A 17,397-nucleotide genomic window follows, 5' to 3' on the forward strand; every position below is an offset into this window, starting at 1 on the left:
CTATCAGACGCAGGCTCTCCTGAGGGTAATTTATACTCAAGTATGTAACAATTTCTGAAAGGGTATTTTGATACCTATGTGAAACCCACAATAATGGGGTAATTGTTGTCCTGAACCTAAAAGACAGACAACCATGGGTGATACAGCATTATGAAAATATCTCTTACATTCTAATAGAATGGGACTTTTGCTGGACCTCACAGCCAGAGTTAAGAGCAGTCTTAAGTTTTAACACTTAAGACTACCATCCTACTGTTCATTCAGCCTGTTTGCGCATCACCTGCCTTTAAGACAGTGGTTCTCAACCTTCCTAATGCTGAGACCCTTTAATACAGTTTCTCATCTTGTAGTGACCCCCAACCATAAAATTATTTTCATTGCTACTTCATAACTGTCATTTTGTTGCTGTTACGAATCATAATGTAAACATCTGATATGCAGGATATCTGATATACAACCCCTGTGAAAGGGTCATCCAATGCCCAAAAGGTCACAACCTCCAGGTTTGGTAGCTGCTGCTTTAAGAGAACAATATAAGAACCAACCTTACTTGCCTCAGATTTCCCATGAAATTAGTTTTTGTAGCCTAAGCTAAAGCAGAGCTATAATCTTAAATTATACACTCTTGCATGTCCCCAACCCAAGAGTAATGCGTGTGTATATGTATATCATGACAATAAATGCCAGCAATGGGAAATACGTTAAAAGCAACCTTGTAAAACCAACATCTAATGTAAAAGTTGGAAGCTACATGGATGTGGGTTGGTAAGTCTGCAATGCCATTTGCTATCTGGGTCAGTGATGGCAGTTGGAGTCAATGTTTCATTCCTTGTAAAACTCTTATTAAAGATTTTTGGAAAGTATCCCTCATTCCTTAGCCCATGTGATGCTTTCTGTGCTGTTCAATAAATATGGAGTAAATGCCCTTTGTGAGGGAGACTACAGTAGATGGGAATGGGAGGGGGGTAGAAAATTCACATCTGAGCTTGCTCTTGCTAAAATCACTCCAAGAGGAAGTTTTTAATATCCTCCCTTAATGCGACAAGGACACATTCCAGGTACTCTGAGGTTATTATGAATGTGTTTAAACAGATGCACTTAGTCCATGCAAATTGGATGTCCATACAGTGCCCAGCCCAGGATCTTGGGAATTACAAGGCAAATGGATTTTACCTCACACAGCTGCTGAGGGAAGCCAGTGAGTGCATTCTGGTGAAGTTCCAGCTTGGTGAGATGCTCCAGGTGGCCACCGAGGCACTTCTGGCTCAGGGCATCAATATCTTTCAGCTCATTGGCAGAAAGGTCTAAGGATGTGATGTATTCTCTCTCAGAAGCCAGGGAAGAAGAACTATCTGAATGTCTCATATGGGACTGAAGCTTTGATGACCCTTTTTTCCAAATGACAAAGGATGGACATGTAAGCACACAAGTGAATTCACCTGGTAAAAGTGGACTGAGCACCGGAAACCAAACTGTGGTGTGTACATTCTAGTGACAAGGATGGAGAGAAACTAAAAGTATTTAACCAGGGAGGGTGAAAACAAAAGACCTGAAGAAGAAAATGAAGAATGAGACTGGAGGAAATACAATTTGGATTTCAGAAAACTCATAAAACATATGAGCTGATACTAGTTATAAAAAGTAAATCTTTAGATTGACAGAACTCTAATTTTTCTGTAGCCTCTGTGATCATTAGGTAAATACATATGAACATTATGTAAGTTCAAACAGGCAGCAAGAAAATTTAAATAACCAAAGCAAATTAAACAAAACAACGGATTCTGCCCCAGGTATCTACTTAGCTGAAATTATTTCCCGATACTTACTGAGAGACTCATCTGAAGACAGCATTTTTCTTTTTCTTCTCAGTAAGTCTTCATGATCAAAAATGGGACCCTATGAAATAAATAGTGACAAATAAAATTGTTATCATTTTGGTTGATTTTGAGAACAGAACATTTCTATATAGAAGCAACCAGGAAATGTAAGCAGAATAAATGGGGTTCACAATTGCTGGGAAAAGAAATAGACAAGAACAGAGAATTCAAAGATGAAGGTAAAAGAAAATTGTTACGGTTCAAATGATCTATGCATTGACCCTTTCCCCTCTGTTAAGGGTCATACTCTACAATCCAGATTGGGTTAGAGCCTGGGACACTCCAGACTTGGTTTTCTGAGCACTGGAACTTGAAGTTTTAGCAGACAGACCCTGCCCTTAGTTTTAAGTATAAGAAAACTAAAAGGCAGAAGTTGAAGCAAAAGCTTAACACACTCTATCCCATCAGCCAACTGAAGTACCGTTTGTAACTACTTATGGTAATTACAACTGCCAAATACAAACATCGTGACCTAATTTACCGTATTTGGCTATAATCTCTCATTGTACTTATCTTCATAATTAACTAAACAAAAATAACTTGGTTTTTGTTCAATTTTATTTTCAATTGGTACATTATTAACAAATATATGCAGGGTCGGGCAGAGGAGGCACATGCTTTTATTCCCAGCACTTGGAGGGAGAGCCAGGTAGATCTCTGTGAGTTTGAGGCCAGCCTGGTCTACAGAGCAAGATCCAGGAAAGGCACCAAAACTACAGAGAAACCTTGTCTCAAAAAACCAAAAGAAACAAACAAAAAAACCCCACAAAAAACAAAAACAAATATATGCAGGATGATACACATGCATCATATGTATCACAATATGATGATACATACATATTATACACTGACCAAATTACTTAGGTGGTTCTCAAAAGGCTGATTTTATAGAAATAAATAATAGACATGTTTATATCCATAGATATCTCAGCTGTCTTCAGACACTCTTCTTTTTCTATGTATTAATTTTGTGTGTTATATGTGGGGTTGGGAGTTCACATGCCCTGGCATGTGTGTGGAGGTCAGAGAACAGCTCTGTGGGGTTGGCTCTCTCCTTCTACCTTTGTGAGTCCCAGGAGTTGCTGTCAACAGGAGGGTGCAGCAAGTCCCTTTACCTGTTGAGCTTCTTTTTGCAGCAGGTGGTGACTAATCAGAGGTTTATAACAAAGCACTGAGAATGTGAGATTGTGGAGTGCCCAGCACTAAATGGGGGTATCTCCATCACCTCTCCAAGACACAGGGAACATTTTGGAAGAGGGTCAGAAAGAGCAAAGGAGTTGGTGTGTGGGCAAGTTTCTTTCTAAGGGACACCTTCTCGATCTGATGCAGCCATTGAACTTAGGAACACATCGTGCTGTGGCTGACCACACGAGATATGGCATGCACTAAACCAGGCCTGCCAATATTTCATTGTGGAAGGGCCCTTGAGGCTCCATCTATCGCTGGTGGATGATAACTGATGGTGACGAGAGGAAGATGATGTAGCCACTGATAGGTGGCCCATGCTCCAGTAAATAAATTCCTACCCAGGCTCCTCTAAGTAGCCCTAATTAAACTCAGTGGCTCATGCGCTCTCTCTCTCGCTCTCTCTCGCTCTCTCTCTCTCTCTCTCTCTCTCTCTCTCTCTCTCTCTCTCTCTCTCTCTCTCACACACACACACACACACACACACACACACACACACACACACACACAAGACATGAAAGCAGTGGGGAAGTCTGTTAGGAAAAAGTTTTAGCAGGAGAGGAAGGGAGATGAGAAAAGGAAATGGGGAAGAAAAAACGACTAATATTGATTATATTCACAAATAAAACTGTCAAAGAAGGAAATGAATAAGGAAATAAAATTATTTGTAAGGATGAAAAAGAGAAGGAAAGAGTAAAACAGAGGTTGCCAGAGTGTGGGGAAGGTAAAAGAAAGGCAAGCTGAGCCAACGGCCCAAACTTAGGCTGGAGAAGGACACCTGTGCCGTGTGCACAGGAGCATGGCAGTGGTCAGGAACATCCTGCTGTATGTCTGTGAGGAGGTTCTCTGAGAGCATATAGTATGTAGTATCATAGTCACAATTATTTCTAAATTAACCTCTCCACTTTTCATTTTTATAAACAAAAATAAAATTCTAACCAGCTGATATCTGAAGGATTAAATCTGAAAAAAAAATGTTATATTTAAAATTTCTTAAGAATGTTTCAAACAACCAGGTGATGGTGGTGCACACCCTTAATTCCAGCACTCGGGAGGCAGAGACAGACAGATCTCTGTGAGTTCAAGGCCAGCCTGGTCTACAAAGGAAAATCTAGGACAGGAACCAAAAAAAAAGAAGAAGAAGAATTTCAAACAATTTCCACTTCAAATTTCCAGATGAAGGGAGACTACTTACTCTTATCACTGTTAGAAGTACAGTAAATTGTCTGAGATGGATATGTTAATTTACTTTATTATAATAATCATTTTTATTATTTGCCTTAAATATACACAGTAAAGGGAAGTTAAAGGCTACTTCCCCAATAAAAAGACATTTTTAATGTCCAATACTGTATTATGATTAAAATTCAAGCACAAGTTAGCATTAACTTTCAAAGTTAACATAAAAATAGTGTAATTCTCAATATCAACCATCTCATAGAAATGTGTGAGTCTTTCCATTTTTCTAAAGAAAACAGAAAACAAATACTAGCAGTGTACACACAATTAAATAATTCTCAATACAAATGTATATATGCAAATCTAAGTTCAACATTAATATGTTTTTATGTGTATGCATTTGTGTATGAGATAACTCCTTGCTAATCACATCTAGCTTTGCAGGAGTTCAGTTATCAAGAGAATGTCAGGACCAAACATTTAACATAAACACCATGTAACTTACCAAGGATTTGGAATGCCTCTGTGAGTTTGGTGAGCAACGCTGTAAAACTGGATCTCTGGAAAATTCTCCTACACTAATCGAATTCGACTTCCTTTTCACAAGAAATGAGCTCTCACTGCCTGTTTTGAAGTTGAGAAAGAATAACAAAGTGAGGAAGAAGAGCTGAGCATCATAACTCAGTCATCACAGAAGCTTAAATATTTTCATTAACAGAAACTTCACAGGCTCAGAGGTAAAGAGTGCTTTCCACACAAACATGAGGACCAGAACTTGGAAACCAGTAGCCACCAGACATGTGGTCCTGAGGACATGTGTGTCCCCAGCAGTGGGGGAGGGTAGATACAAGAGGATGTGATGGGGCTCAATGACTGCCAGCCTAGTGGAAAAACTAAGCTTGAAGCTCAGTGAGATATCCTGCTTCCAAGACATAAGGGAAAGTGCAACAGAAGAGGAGGATACCTGATGTTCTCTGTCCTCCTTGGAAACACACCCATGCATACAACATACATACATGCACACACATACACACATGCACACATACAAGAACTTTCACAATTAATTCCCTTTGAATGTGAGAATAAAAACGGTAATCAATGTTGACTTTTCAGTTAAAACTCAACTACTGTTTTTTTTTTTCCTTTCATGTATGTTGATTTGTATACCTGTAGCAGACTCAACATTGAGTGTCGGATAAGGATAAGCACTCAATGTTGGAATTGTTCATGGTCCAGGAAGAATAAATCAGGAAAATGAATAGTCACACATATACATAACAGTAAACATGTGTACAGGAAGCAGAAGAAGGAAGCACAAAGGTATGGCCAACAATTTTTCCATTTCTCTATACTTTCTTAGAGATTTTTAAATTCAGCTTTAAATATTGGGAACACACCCTAAATTATTTGACATTCAACAATTTTGAATATAATTCATCTGGATTTCATACTTGGAGGTTAGCTGGTATCAGTTTTTAAGCCATTTGTTTTTGTTTTTAGCAGTACTGGGGACTGATCCCAAGGTCTCATGCTTCATGCATTGTAGGTAAGCACACATCATTGAGCTATACCTATGGTTAGTAATAGTTCTTTTATGAGAAAGAAATGAGGATGACATGAAATTATGAGTTTTCAAGAATAAAGTTAAGCAAAAAGTCATACTTGCAAGGATAAACATTAAGAAAATATTTGTGGGGAAAAAAATCGAAGATTTTCAATTCTACTACTTTTTAGCTTGGAAAGAAAAAGAATGAACTTTAGGTGCTAAAAGTAAATTATAAATTCAACATATCAAAAAAATCAATTTCATAAGTCTTGATATAAATATTAACTCTCTGTTTGAATATTTAAGTTTAACTCATTCTATGATACAAATTATTTTATTAATTACTTTAATAACTGACTCAAAAAAAATGGTTGAGTGAAGATGCCTGCTGCCAAGCCTGACGACCTGAGTATAAAAACCAGAAGTCACATGGGAAAGAGAGAGAACTGACGACCCCTGCAAGTAGTCCTCTGACCTCCGTACATGCACAGTGGCATGCTCACCCCATAAACTAATTAAATATGGCAACTAAATTTTCAAAGGAAGACACAAAGTTGGGGAGCTAGGGAGATGGAGGCAGATCTGGAAGGATTTGGGGGAGAAGTAAGATGAATATGCTCAAAATATAGTCGGTGAGAGTCTCAAAGAACTGATACAATATTATATTAAAATATGTTAATAAAGGGGAATGTACATTTTAACTACCCACATACAAGGTAATGAGTATTCCATGTCATCATTGCCTCACATTATGTGTTTGGGAAGGATCTAGCAAAATACTCTTCACATAAGCAACACAGTGCCTTGATGGTGATTTTTGTGTTACCTTTCCAGGATTTCTCCTTGTTTAAAGGTACCTAATGGGCTGGAGATGTGGCTTCATGGAATGAGCGTGCTCAGTAAGCATGAGGTCTTTTGGTTCAAATCTTGACCACAGAAAGAAATAATTGAAATTAATTATACTTTGACTCTTCTCACTCAAAGCTTTAGACAGACCATATTAATTTTAAAAAGCCCCTTCGATACACTGGAAAGAAAGAAGTCAAATTATTCTTATGTGCAGATGACAAAATCCTATACAAAAAGAACCCCACATGCTCCACCAGAAACCTCTTACAACAGATAAACACCATTCTCTAAAATATCACCACACAAAGTCAGCAGCTTTTCAGAGGACCACAGACTTGACAGGAAAGAAATCCACAAAAGTGTCTCCGTCACAGTAGCTTCAAGAAAATGAAATACCTAAGAAAACCCCACTGAGAAGGTGAAGGAGTTTTACAAGGAAGATTTTTAAAACACTGGGTCAAGAGGTTGAAAAACAATCCTATAAGATGGAAAGCCTCCTGTGCTCCCAGATAGGCAGGAGTAATATTAGAAAAATGAAAATATTGCATATAACAATTTACAAACAAATAAAGAAAACTCATTTTGGAAAACTCACAATGGAGTTTTATTCAACCATGAAGAAGAAGGAAATTATATTGTTTACATTAATATAGGATAGGATAATAAGCAAGGGGGTATTTGTGGGAGGAAGTGGGCCAGTCAGAGGAGGTGGGGACACTGAAGGGTATGGGGGTTAAATATGAGCCAAGTTACAGATATATTAAAATGTTCTGATGAAGTCTGTCACTTTGCACACTAAAAAAATTGCAAAAATGAGCAGAAATTTAACAAGTCCCTTAAATAATTTTTGACCAAATTGAATTGTATTAAATATGTTATCTATAACCACTATCATCATATATCTCACTTTCCAATTTTAAAAGTTATATCAAGTGAATTATTAAAAGAGTAATTTTTTTCAAACCATTATAAAATTAAGAACTATTGGCTAATCATGGTACAGATAATTTACCTAGATTTTCTTGATTTTTCTACCTGTAATCCTAAAAGGCTGGCCTCATTGACTTTAAAAAGTTTAGGAAAATGACACAGCCACAAAAATCTAGTGGATGTCAGGGTATGGACCACGCCTCCAGAGTGAGCGTTATCTCACTGTAAGAGTCCATGTGACCAAGTTCTCCAGTTTACCCAGGGAAGCACGGGATATCGTTTCCTGAGTCACTTCTGTAACTGTGGCCCATTTTGTCCATTTTTCCCAAATGAGTTAAAGCAGGTTTTAGTGTGAGTTCTCAGTGTTCAATGCCCCTGTGTAGATGTGAGCTGTAGTGAACCTTCATTTAAGACAGATACCTTCACTATCCAAATCATCACTGTGACCAAACACACTGTCCATAGAAGAGTCGGGAATGAAGGTCCATTCACCAAACTTCGCCAGGGCATCTTCAGAAAAGTTGCCTGAGGTCGCTCCTTCTTGGAGAGTGTTCTTCATCTGATATCGGAGCACTTTTCTCGCTAGGACAGATCCTGTGTCTGAAAATAAACGAATCGGTAACTTAGAAATCAATAATTATAAAACATAAACATGCCTTATCCAAGCTCCTTAGACACATCTCATGCTTTTAAAGATTGTTTTTCCTTCCAGAATCATTTTACTGCTGCAATAATAGTGTATATTATGCAGAGGACATGGCACTCTTCTCTGTATCATTCCAAGTTTAACCTATGTGCTGCTGCTATACGAAGCTTGGGTATAAATGGCCACTCTCAGTCATCATTCAGGGAAGGGTCAGGACCATGAAGCCGGAGACAGACCTGTGCAATGCTTCTTGCAAACTCCCTAAGCTCTCTAAGGACCAATCAGCTCACCTGGAAAGTGCAGACGGCAGCTCCAGCATAGGGTTATAGGACAAATGAAATAACATGATGCCTATGAAAGCTTACCAAAACACAGAAGATGCTAAAAAATAAATAAATAAAATTTGTTTAGTGGCTCACACGATGGAATTTTAAAATTAACACTGATGGCCGGGCGGTGGTGGTGCACGCCTTTAATCCCAGCACTCGGGAGGCAGAGGCAGGCGGATCTCTGTGAGTTTGAGGCCAGCCTGGACTACCAAGTGAGTCCCAGGAAAGGCGCAAAGCTACACAGAGAAACCCTGTCTTGAAAAACAAAAAACAAAAAACAAAAAAAAAAATTAACACTGTACTGGCTAATTTTATGCCAACTTGACAGGTGTTAAGAGTCATCTGAGAGGAGGGAACCTCAACTGAGAAATTGCCTCATAAGATTGGGCTGTAGACAAGTCCATAGAGCATTTTCTTAATTAGTGATTTATACGGGAGGACCCAGCCTATTGTGAGTGGTGCTATCCCTGGGCTGGTGATCCTGGGTTCTATAAGAAAGCAGACTGAGCAAGCCAGGGAGAGCAAGTCAGTCAGTAAGCAGCACTCCTCCGTGGCCTCTGTATCAGCTCTTGCATCTGGGTTCCTGCCCTGACAGGCTTCAGTGAAAACAAATGCTTTTCTTCCCTAGTTGCTTTTGATGAATTTTATCACAGCAATACTAACCCTAATCCTCCTCCTCTCTGTTTTTTATTATATCTTATATTTATCCTATACGAAGAGGAAATGTGCTGACAGTCACCACTGATCTACAGAAACTCTATATTTCTTCCAATATTACTTTCATGGCTCACATAATAAATATAATACATGATACAGCCAATAAGAACCTGAGAAATATTTTAAAGTTATGAATCCAAAGTTTTCCTTTAGACAAACTACCAATGAAATCATGATTTTTTATCTTCCAGTCAAATGACATTAACCTTTTTTTAAATTACATCAAAACTTGCCAGTGTCAGATGTTCACACAGAACTAAAGAAATACTAAATCCCCATCCGGGGTCATAATCCCACTCCATCAGAAACCAGGAAACAAAGATGGGCAAGGTGGTTCACATCTACAATCCAAGAGTTCAGAGGGCAAAGGCAGGTTTGCTACAAGTTCAAGTCCAACCTGCTCTACTTAGAGAGTTCTCTGTTAGCCAGGGCTACATAGAGAGGCCCTGAACAGAAGGGATGTAGAGATGGGGGGGGGGGGAGAAGAAGAGAAACTAGGAAAGGAGGGGAGGAGAAGGGAAGGGAGGGGTGGGGAGTGGAAAGGAGAGGAAAGGCATCATTTGTAGAACTATTTTCTGATACGGTGTTTTATTTTCACATATGTGTGATTAGCACAACTCACTAGAATTTTCGGCGATCAAAACACTGTTATACTGCACAGTTTTTAATCCTTTCTTGACCAGGTTTATACTATTCTGCTCGGGCTGGCCACACAATCCCCCTCCCTGAGACTCTCTGGTACATTTTCATCAACACATAAATTTGTTGCATGCTTCTCCTACGTGACTGCAAAGGATTCCACTGGATGATATTTCCATGATTCTTCTGAGTGTTTCTGTTTCCCCTCTAATCTTTTATTATTAATAGATCCTTATGTATAAAGAATCTATATCCTGGATCTCAAATAACACATTGCAAATAAAAAAAGGATGTCCCTTACAAATAAAATATATATATATTAGATTTAAAAATTCAAAAGTATATATATATATATATATATGAATTGAAAGCATCAACAGATAATACAGAATGTCCTCAGAAAGAACAATTTTAACGAGTGTTGATATGTGAAATGCTTGCTATAACATGTACTTTCAATATCATTTGCTACCAACCCATCATTGCAAATTCATAAATATCCAGTGATCATATATTATATGCAGAGCAGTAACATAGATAATAATATTCCAGCATTGGACAAAACTAACGTTGACTTCATTATGCTTATAATCTACTAAAAAGATTGTAAAAAATACATATAATTATCTACCATGATGAGTGAATACACGTACAGTAGATCAGTGGGATAGTGTTTGCCCTCCATGAACTAAGTCCTGCATTCAAAACAAATACTACTAATTATACTTAAAAAATGAGAGTTACATAAAACATTCTAGTGATACTTACTTGTTTGTTTCCTTAAATTAGATGACTTATCAGGAAATAAAGGACCAAGCCAAGAAGGATCAATTTTTCTTATGCAAAATCCTCCGAGGCAAATGCTGTTGTTGGCCAGGTCGAGGGCAAGCCTCCTCAGGAGCAAGCTGATGACCTGGCTGTCGCCCTTTTGGATGCTTACTGTCAGCGCTTTCCGTACATCTTGTTCACGGCATCCACCGTTAAGCAACAGTTCCACCAATTTTGGACTGCTCTCTTTCTCGCATACCTAGTTTAAAAAAAAAAAATGAAGAGGAGTGCATATGAAACTTGCATTTCTTCTCTTTGTCCAGACAGAAACATGGAGCTTGCTATGGTCATTCTTTATACTTCAAACTTAGGTTGAAGTGATATGAAATAAGGCAAAACGTATTCTTGCATTAGACATGGGGAAATAAAATAAAATTATCGCCACAGATATTAATCAATAATCTGGCAGGTGCCAGGCAGTGGTTTGAAAAGACCTCATCACCCTTCCCATCCCATCATGGTCTGCATAATGTTGCTCACGATGTCTGACCATGTAGTTTCTTGGCCATTATTAGCCTTTCATATTTTTCTCTGCCATCATTAAATTCTCCAAAAGAATAGCACTGATAATTTCATCTTTTGTCTGAATAGTTTTTGGTTACGCAACCTCTTTGCAAATGAATAAATACATTTTGTATTAGCATAAAATAAAGTACATTTGGTAAATATATTCACGGTGTCAATTATCTGTTATTCAGGAAATCTGTCCATAATGCCAATTATTTGCTAGTTAAATGAAACATCTGAGAACTAGGACAAATTCTCCAAATGAAATATAGAATCCATGGGTGTACAGACAGATTTTTTAAATTTTTTTATTTACTTATTTTGTTTACTATTGTTGTTGCTGTATGTTGTTAGTATGGTGACTTTATCAAGGCATGCCTTTTCCACCAAGTTATAACCCCAGACCCTAAGGTCTCATTTCAAAAAGAGGAGATAAAAATAAGTGCATAAAGTCCAAAAGAATGTGAGACGTGGAATAAAACAATGGATTTTGCATAGAAAGGCTAGAGCTGTTGAACAAGAGTAGAAAGCACTCTATGGGGAATATTGAGCGTAGTGTCCGGGCACTTTTCATCATGCTATTTTCCTAGCAAGAACTAGGAAATTGAGCTTCTTTTTAGATCCTTGGCATATCCAAATAACGTTTACACAAATGATCTACATCCCAAAGCCACACAGTAGGGGGCATATAGAACTATTGGCAGTGAAACTCATAACAGAAGATCTATTGTCCATATGGCTTACTTAAAAGAATTTTCACTAAATGTGAATAATTTAATTGCTTGGTTTTAATGCATAAATACAAAGATATATGAAAATGAGTTTGAAGTTCTGTTTCTTTCTTTTTAAAAAAAAAAAAAAGATTTATTTATTTATTATGTATACAGTGTTCTGCCTACATATATGCTTGCAGGTCAGAAGAGGGCACCAGATCTCATTATGGATGGTTGTGAGCCACCATGTGGTTGCTGGGAATTGAACTCAGGACCTCTGAAAGAGCAGCCAGTGCTCTTAACCACTGAGCCATCTCTCCAGCCCTGAAGTTCTCTTTCTTTTCATACAGATTACTACATGCACCAACATAAACTTCCAGGTGACAAATATACTTAATTCTAAAGTGGGAAGTTAAATACAGCAAGGCTTAAAATTCAGTTATTGGAAAACTGGTAATGTTACTCCAGGGCCCCCAAGATGCTTCAGTGGTAAAGGCACATGCTGCCAAGCCTGAGGACTTTGGTTTCATCCTACAACCTGTGGTATGGAAGGAAGGAGAGAACCAACTCCTCATGCTGTCCTCTGACTTCTACTCATGGACCATGGTACAGGTGGACAGACAGACACACACACACACACACACAACACACACACATACACACAATAAATATTACTTTTAAATACAGCACCAACTATTTAATAATATATATTAAGTGGCACTATAATCATTTTGTTAAAAATAATAGACTTCTAGAACTAGACAATACTCTCTGGGTACTATTTTAAGTTTCAAATTGTATTTAACTAAGAAAAAATCAAGAAAATGGGTGATGCACTTTCTTGAACATGTACTGCACTCATATCTATTGCATAGATGCTTATCCCATGTTGAAACATTCCCTCCTGGAGGGAGAAAGGAGGCTCATGGGACTCAAGAAGCTTCCCAGACTTGGAAGACCCAGGGAACTCAGAAACTCAGGATGTTATAGGTTGCAAAGGTTCCCTCCCTGTGCAAGGTTATCCCCAACAGTGGACAATTTCTGGGACAAAAAGACTCTACTGGAGCTTCCTTTATGTTGGGCAAAGAGCTCCAGGGTTGCAACTTTCGTGAGTCATCCATCACCCATGCTGGGGTGAACATTCCCATAATGCAGCTGTCTGGGATTAACTTATCCTTCTATAAATAACTCCAGTAAACTCATTGGTTTAGTGGCTAGACTCAGATGGAAATGTTCCTTGGTCAGCTGGCATGGACCACATGCCGACCATTGCTGGGTGACAAAGTTCCAGCATTTCAACATTGCAGACCACACTTCTCCAGCATCTTTTTACTTTCATTTTTAATGATTCACAATATGAATGCTTTTCCCTTTGGGAAATTCTTTGGGGGCTTTGATAAAGTATAAAAATGTGTATAATGTTAGCCTCTCAAAACAAAATAATTCTTTGGAAAAAAAATCCCTACTACCATGGAACCAGGAATTCTGTTGTATCCTCCTAATTACACCAAGAACAGGAAAGCTAGAAATTTAGTAGATACACCTGATCCCAAGGATGAAAAGCCTACAATTCAGATCCAGAGCCTGAGGCCATTAAGGGCAAAAGATCAGTTAATAAATACAGAGAAATCAGAATGGTACAATATAATGGAGCATTAATGTGTGGAACAGGCCCATATGGTAAGACTAAGAAATTGTAGTATAGTGTAGCTCCTCATTAGTCTTTTTCCCCTTGGGCATTTGGATAAGGGTCTCCATTTCCTTGGGAGCTAGAGGAAAGTTCCTGCTTGATAAGGCAGTCATTTTTATCTTTAGGCAGGGGAATTTGTGGCCCTTCTGTTAACATATGACTGGTGCCTATTGTCAAGGTCAATGCCGGATTCCACAACCTCTGATCTCAAGCCACACCCCAGCTCACATGCCCCTTGTCTCCTATTTAATCCTGTGTGTAACTGGACAGCATAAAAGATGTAATCTTTTGTCAGTCGGAGGCTTCCGGCAGCCATCTTGCTTTACTCTCACATTGTATCCATCTCCTCATTCTCCTTCCCCTGCAGTCAAGGCTTCAATTCTGTAAGCCATGACTGATCAGGATGTTCTGTGACACCACCTGTCCTGGGCTGTAGCTCTTCCTCCAAGGTGAACTCGTTCCATTGTATCATGTGTCTGTCACCTTCAATGAGCCTACTTTCTGACATTCTAAAACCTTCCTTTTGATCTTCTACTCTCATATATATTACAACTATTTAAAGAATTTACTGCTTATGAACTAGCCAATCAAACTGTTTCTCTTTTAAATTCCCTTGCCCGGGCTAGCTGCTTGTTTCCACTCAAGGCTAGGACTATATACAACCAGCACTAGCCCATGAATGTACACTGAGAAAGACCTACTTACAGGACAGTACACAACATCAACCTTCCTGTTGGTCTTCTAATCTGTGGCTATTGGTTGGGGAAAGAAGTATCACTTCAAACAGTAACTTAAAGAGTGGTCCATTTGCCAACTGATCACAAACAAAAACACATTGAAAATTAAATGGGCTCTCAACCACAGTGAAAAACCTGTCCTCTAATCTCTGCCAATCTATTTTTCTAGGAGTCTCCAAAGATAATCATTCATTGTGACTAACCTTAATGACATCCATGATAACCCTGTTAAAGCTGTATTTGCTCCCTAATGCCTTCCTTTTGATTTAAACAAATCAAGAAAAGCCTAGTAAAATATCAAAAAAAAAGTCCTTCATAGAGAAGATACAACAAAAACTTGAGTCATCTAGACACTCCTGAGTCTGATGGTGATTGCTCTGTTTTTAGTTCCTCTACTGACCTGCAGCACCCCCTGCTCCTTCTCATTTTTTCCATAATTCAACAGCTCTAACTCCAAATGGTTCTTCAAGTGGACAGTGCCCTCCAGATATGTGGATTCAAATACTACCTTCTGACCAAACCTAACCTGAGTACTCTCCATGATGTAGGGGTCTGTAACCTCCCAATCCATTGACACCCTGTCGCAGCAGGAAGACAGATTGATTTGATGCTCATTAATGAGAGGGCCAGCTAAATATCTTGACAGGCCCCTAGTAACTTAGTTAAAAACTAGGCCTCAGTTACTGCATATACTAGGCCTGGACCAAACCCCTCCACCCATACAGGTAATAACCAAATAAGGACAAAGCCTGGGACTTGTCCATACTTGCCCAAGACTGGAAAAGCTATAGCCTTAGCCCCCTCTCTCTAGCCCTAACCATTTAGAAATATACTTATATGATTGCCACTTGTGTAAGCCGATCCTAGGTAGAATGATCACACTGCTTTTAGAATTCCTTCAGCTGTGCTTAAAAGGAACTTACATGTCCCTCTTGGAGCTGTCACCATTTTGTACAGGTGAGCAACCCCACGTGCATGTGGTATAATAAACACTCTTGCTGATTGCATCGTGACTGGTGGGTGTTTGGGGGACTTCTCACAGACCCTAACAATTAATCTACTAGGTGTCCCATCTCATTTTTTGTAAAAATCATTCATTTAATTCTTTATATAAACAAAAAGACTAGAGAGTTTCGAATCCAGGCCTGAATACTGCTGCAAAAAGCTGACAGATGCATCCAACTCACTCTCTTCAATGTTTCTGCAAACAGCTGTCAGCTGGGATTCTGGCCACTACTTCTTCCTGCCCCATCCCCAGCTACAAGTGATCTTGGGGGATGCTAGGATAGGTAGGAAGTGGGAAGGTTTACTGAAAGGGGGACTCAATGATGAGCTTTATCATCTATGATGGGGTAGGACTCTACATATAGAGTAGTTTGGGGGCTATCCACAGTCTTTAAGTAGCCCTTCACATATCCTTGGTAAATAAGCCCACTAACCTCATTGGCTTGCCAAGTTGGACTTTGATGGAATTATACTTTGATATGTCTTTGATGCCCTATCTGGAGAAAGTAGATATTTATCACATCTTCTCATGAAAAGTTAACACAACAGCAAAGACATAGAGAGAAAATGTTCAAGCAATAGATGTATGTGTTGTGTGGAGGACAGTTAGAGAACAAGGTCTGTGAAAATGCAAAGCAAGAGGCATATTTAGAGTTAATTACACCCCAACAAGAAGATAAACAACTAAATGAGGCATTAGACTGAAAACACCCACAGCATTGGGTTATTTTTGACATTTCCCCTGAGGACACATTAACCTGCCCAGGAGAGAGGTGAAAAGGTCCTCATCATCAGTGATCAGTAGAATCATTCAATCAGAAGCACAGTGGGGAGTCATCTTGCCTGGTAAGAATGGTTATCAAAAAGACACAAGCTAAAAATGCTATCAAGTATATGGAAAAAGAGGAATACTTATAAACCACTTGTGAGAATTTAAGTTAGTATAGCCCTTGTGGAAAACAGTATGGAAGTGCCAAAAAATAAAAATAAAACCTAAATGTAGGATCCAGATGTGGTGGCAAGTGCTTTTAAACCAGCACCAGGAGGTAGAAGCAGGCAGATCTCTGTATTTGAGCTCACCTGGGTCTTTACATAAATTCTAGGCCAGCCAGGCCTATAGAGTAAGACACTTTCACAAAACAACAACAAATAAAAAACAACCCTAAAACCTAAAATTAGAATTACCATATGATTCAGTAAACTCATTGGAATATATGTCCAAAGGAGATGAAATGTTGAAAGAAAATTGTACTCCCATGTTCATCAATATCCATTATAATCAAGATATGAAGTCCATCTAGGAACTCATTAAGGAGTGAGTAGATGAAAAGGATGTTGTATATACAAAATGGAACGTTATTCAGCCTCTTTTACCACAAATCTTATCACTGAATCATAATGGGGAAGAAACTAAGGACCACAGAATGAGTGGAATCAGGCAAGCAAAGACAGAAAAGAACACATCTTCTCACTCACACCTAGAACACAAAGTTGATCTAACAGAGCGGAGAAAAGGAACAGTGCTTACCAGAGGCTTGTAGGGCAGAGGAAGTGATGGGAAATTGCCAGTCACAGTCACATAAACCCCATCACCATGGGATTATGAATTTTAAATGTCCAGAATACATACATACATAGAGACAGAAAATAAGCAAGTGAATTCCTGGAGCCAAAGAGAGAAATAGACAAATGTCCATGGGGGGAAGAAATAGGAACTGGGGCTACTGCTAATGGAATTTAACTGTGAGATGATGAAAAAGTTCTAGCGTTGACTCTGGCAATACCAGTACAACTCGACACAAATACAAGTACTAGAACTGTAACTTCCTTTTAGAGGTGAGTTCCCACTGTGTCACTATGCTGTTCTAGCTGACTTCAGCCTAATCAGCGATCCTCCTGTCTCAGCCTTTCACAATTGAATTATACACTTTAAACCCATGAATTATATGATATGTGAATCATGTTTCCATAAATCTGTTTTATGTTGCCGGGTGGTGGTGGCGGCGGCGGCGGCGGCGGC

General features: G+C 38.8%; 1 protein-coding gene across 1 annotated transcript in view; it reads right to left on the bottom strand.

Annotated features, from left to right (window-relative positions):
- Lrrk2 (leucine rich repeat kinase 2) overlaps window positions 1-17,397 on the bottom strand; it is a 138,750-nt gene that overhangs the window by 72,774 nt on the left and 48,579 nt on the right. The window contains exons 19-23 of the mRNA XM_059247707.1: window positions 10,666-10,924; window positions 7,987-8,166; window positions 4,747-4,865; window positions 1,827-1,896; window positions 1,174-1,388 (exon numbers count right to left, since the gene is read on the bottom strand). Of these exons, the coding sequence (XP_059103690.1) occupies window positions 1,174-1,388; window positions 1,827-1,896; window positions 4,747-4,865; window positions 7,987-8,166; window positions 10,666-10,924 (843 nt within the window). The remainder of the gene's footprint in view (window positions 1-1,173; window positions 1,389-1,826; window positions 1,897-4,746; window positions 4,866-7,986; window positions 8,167-10,665; window positions 10,925-17,397) is intronic.

The sequence above is a fragment of the Peromyscus eremicus genome, chromosome 20 (assembly GCF_949786415.1).
Source record: "Peromyscus eremicus chromosome 20, PerEre_H2_v1, whole genome shotgun sequence".
In the NCBI taxonomy this organism is placed as follows: domain Eukaryota; kingdom Metazoa; phylum Chordata; class Mammalia; order Rodentia; family Cricetidae; genus Peromyscus; species Peromyscus eremicus.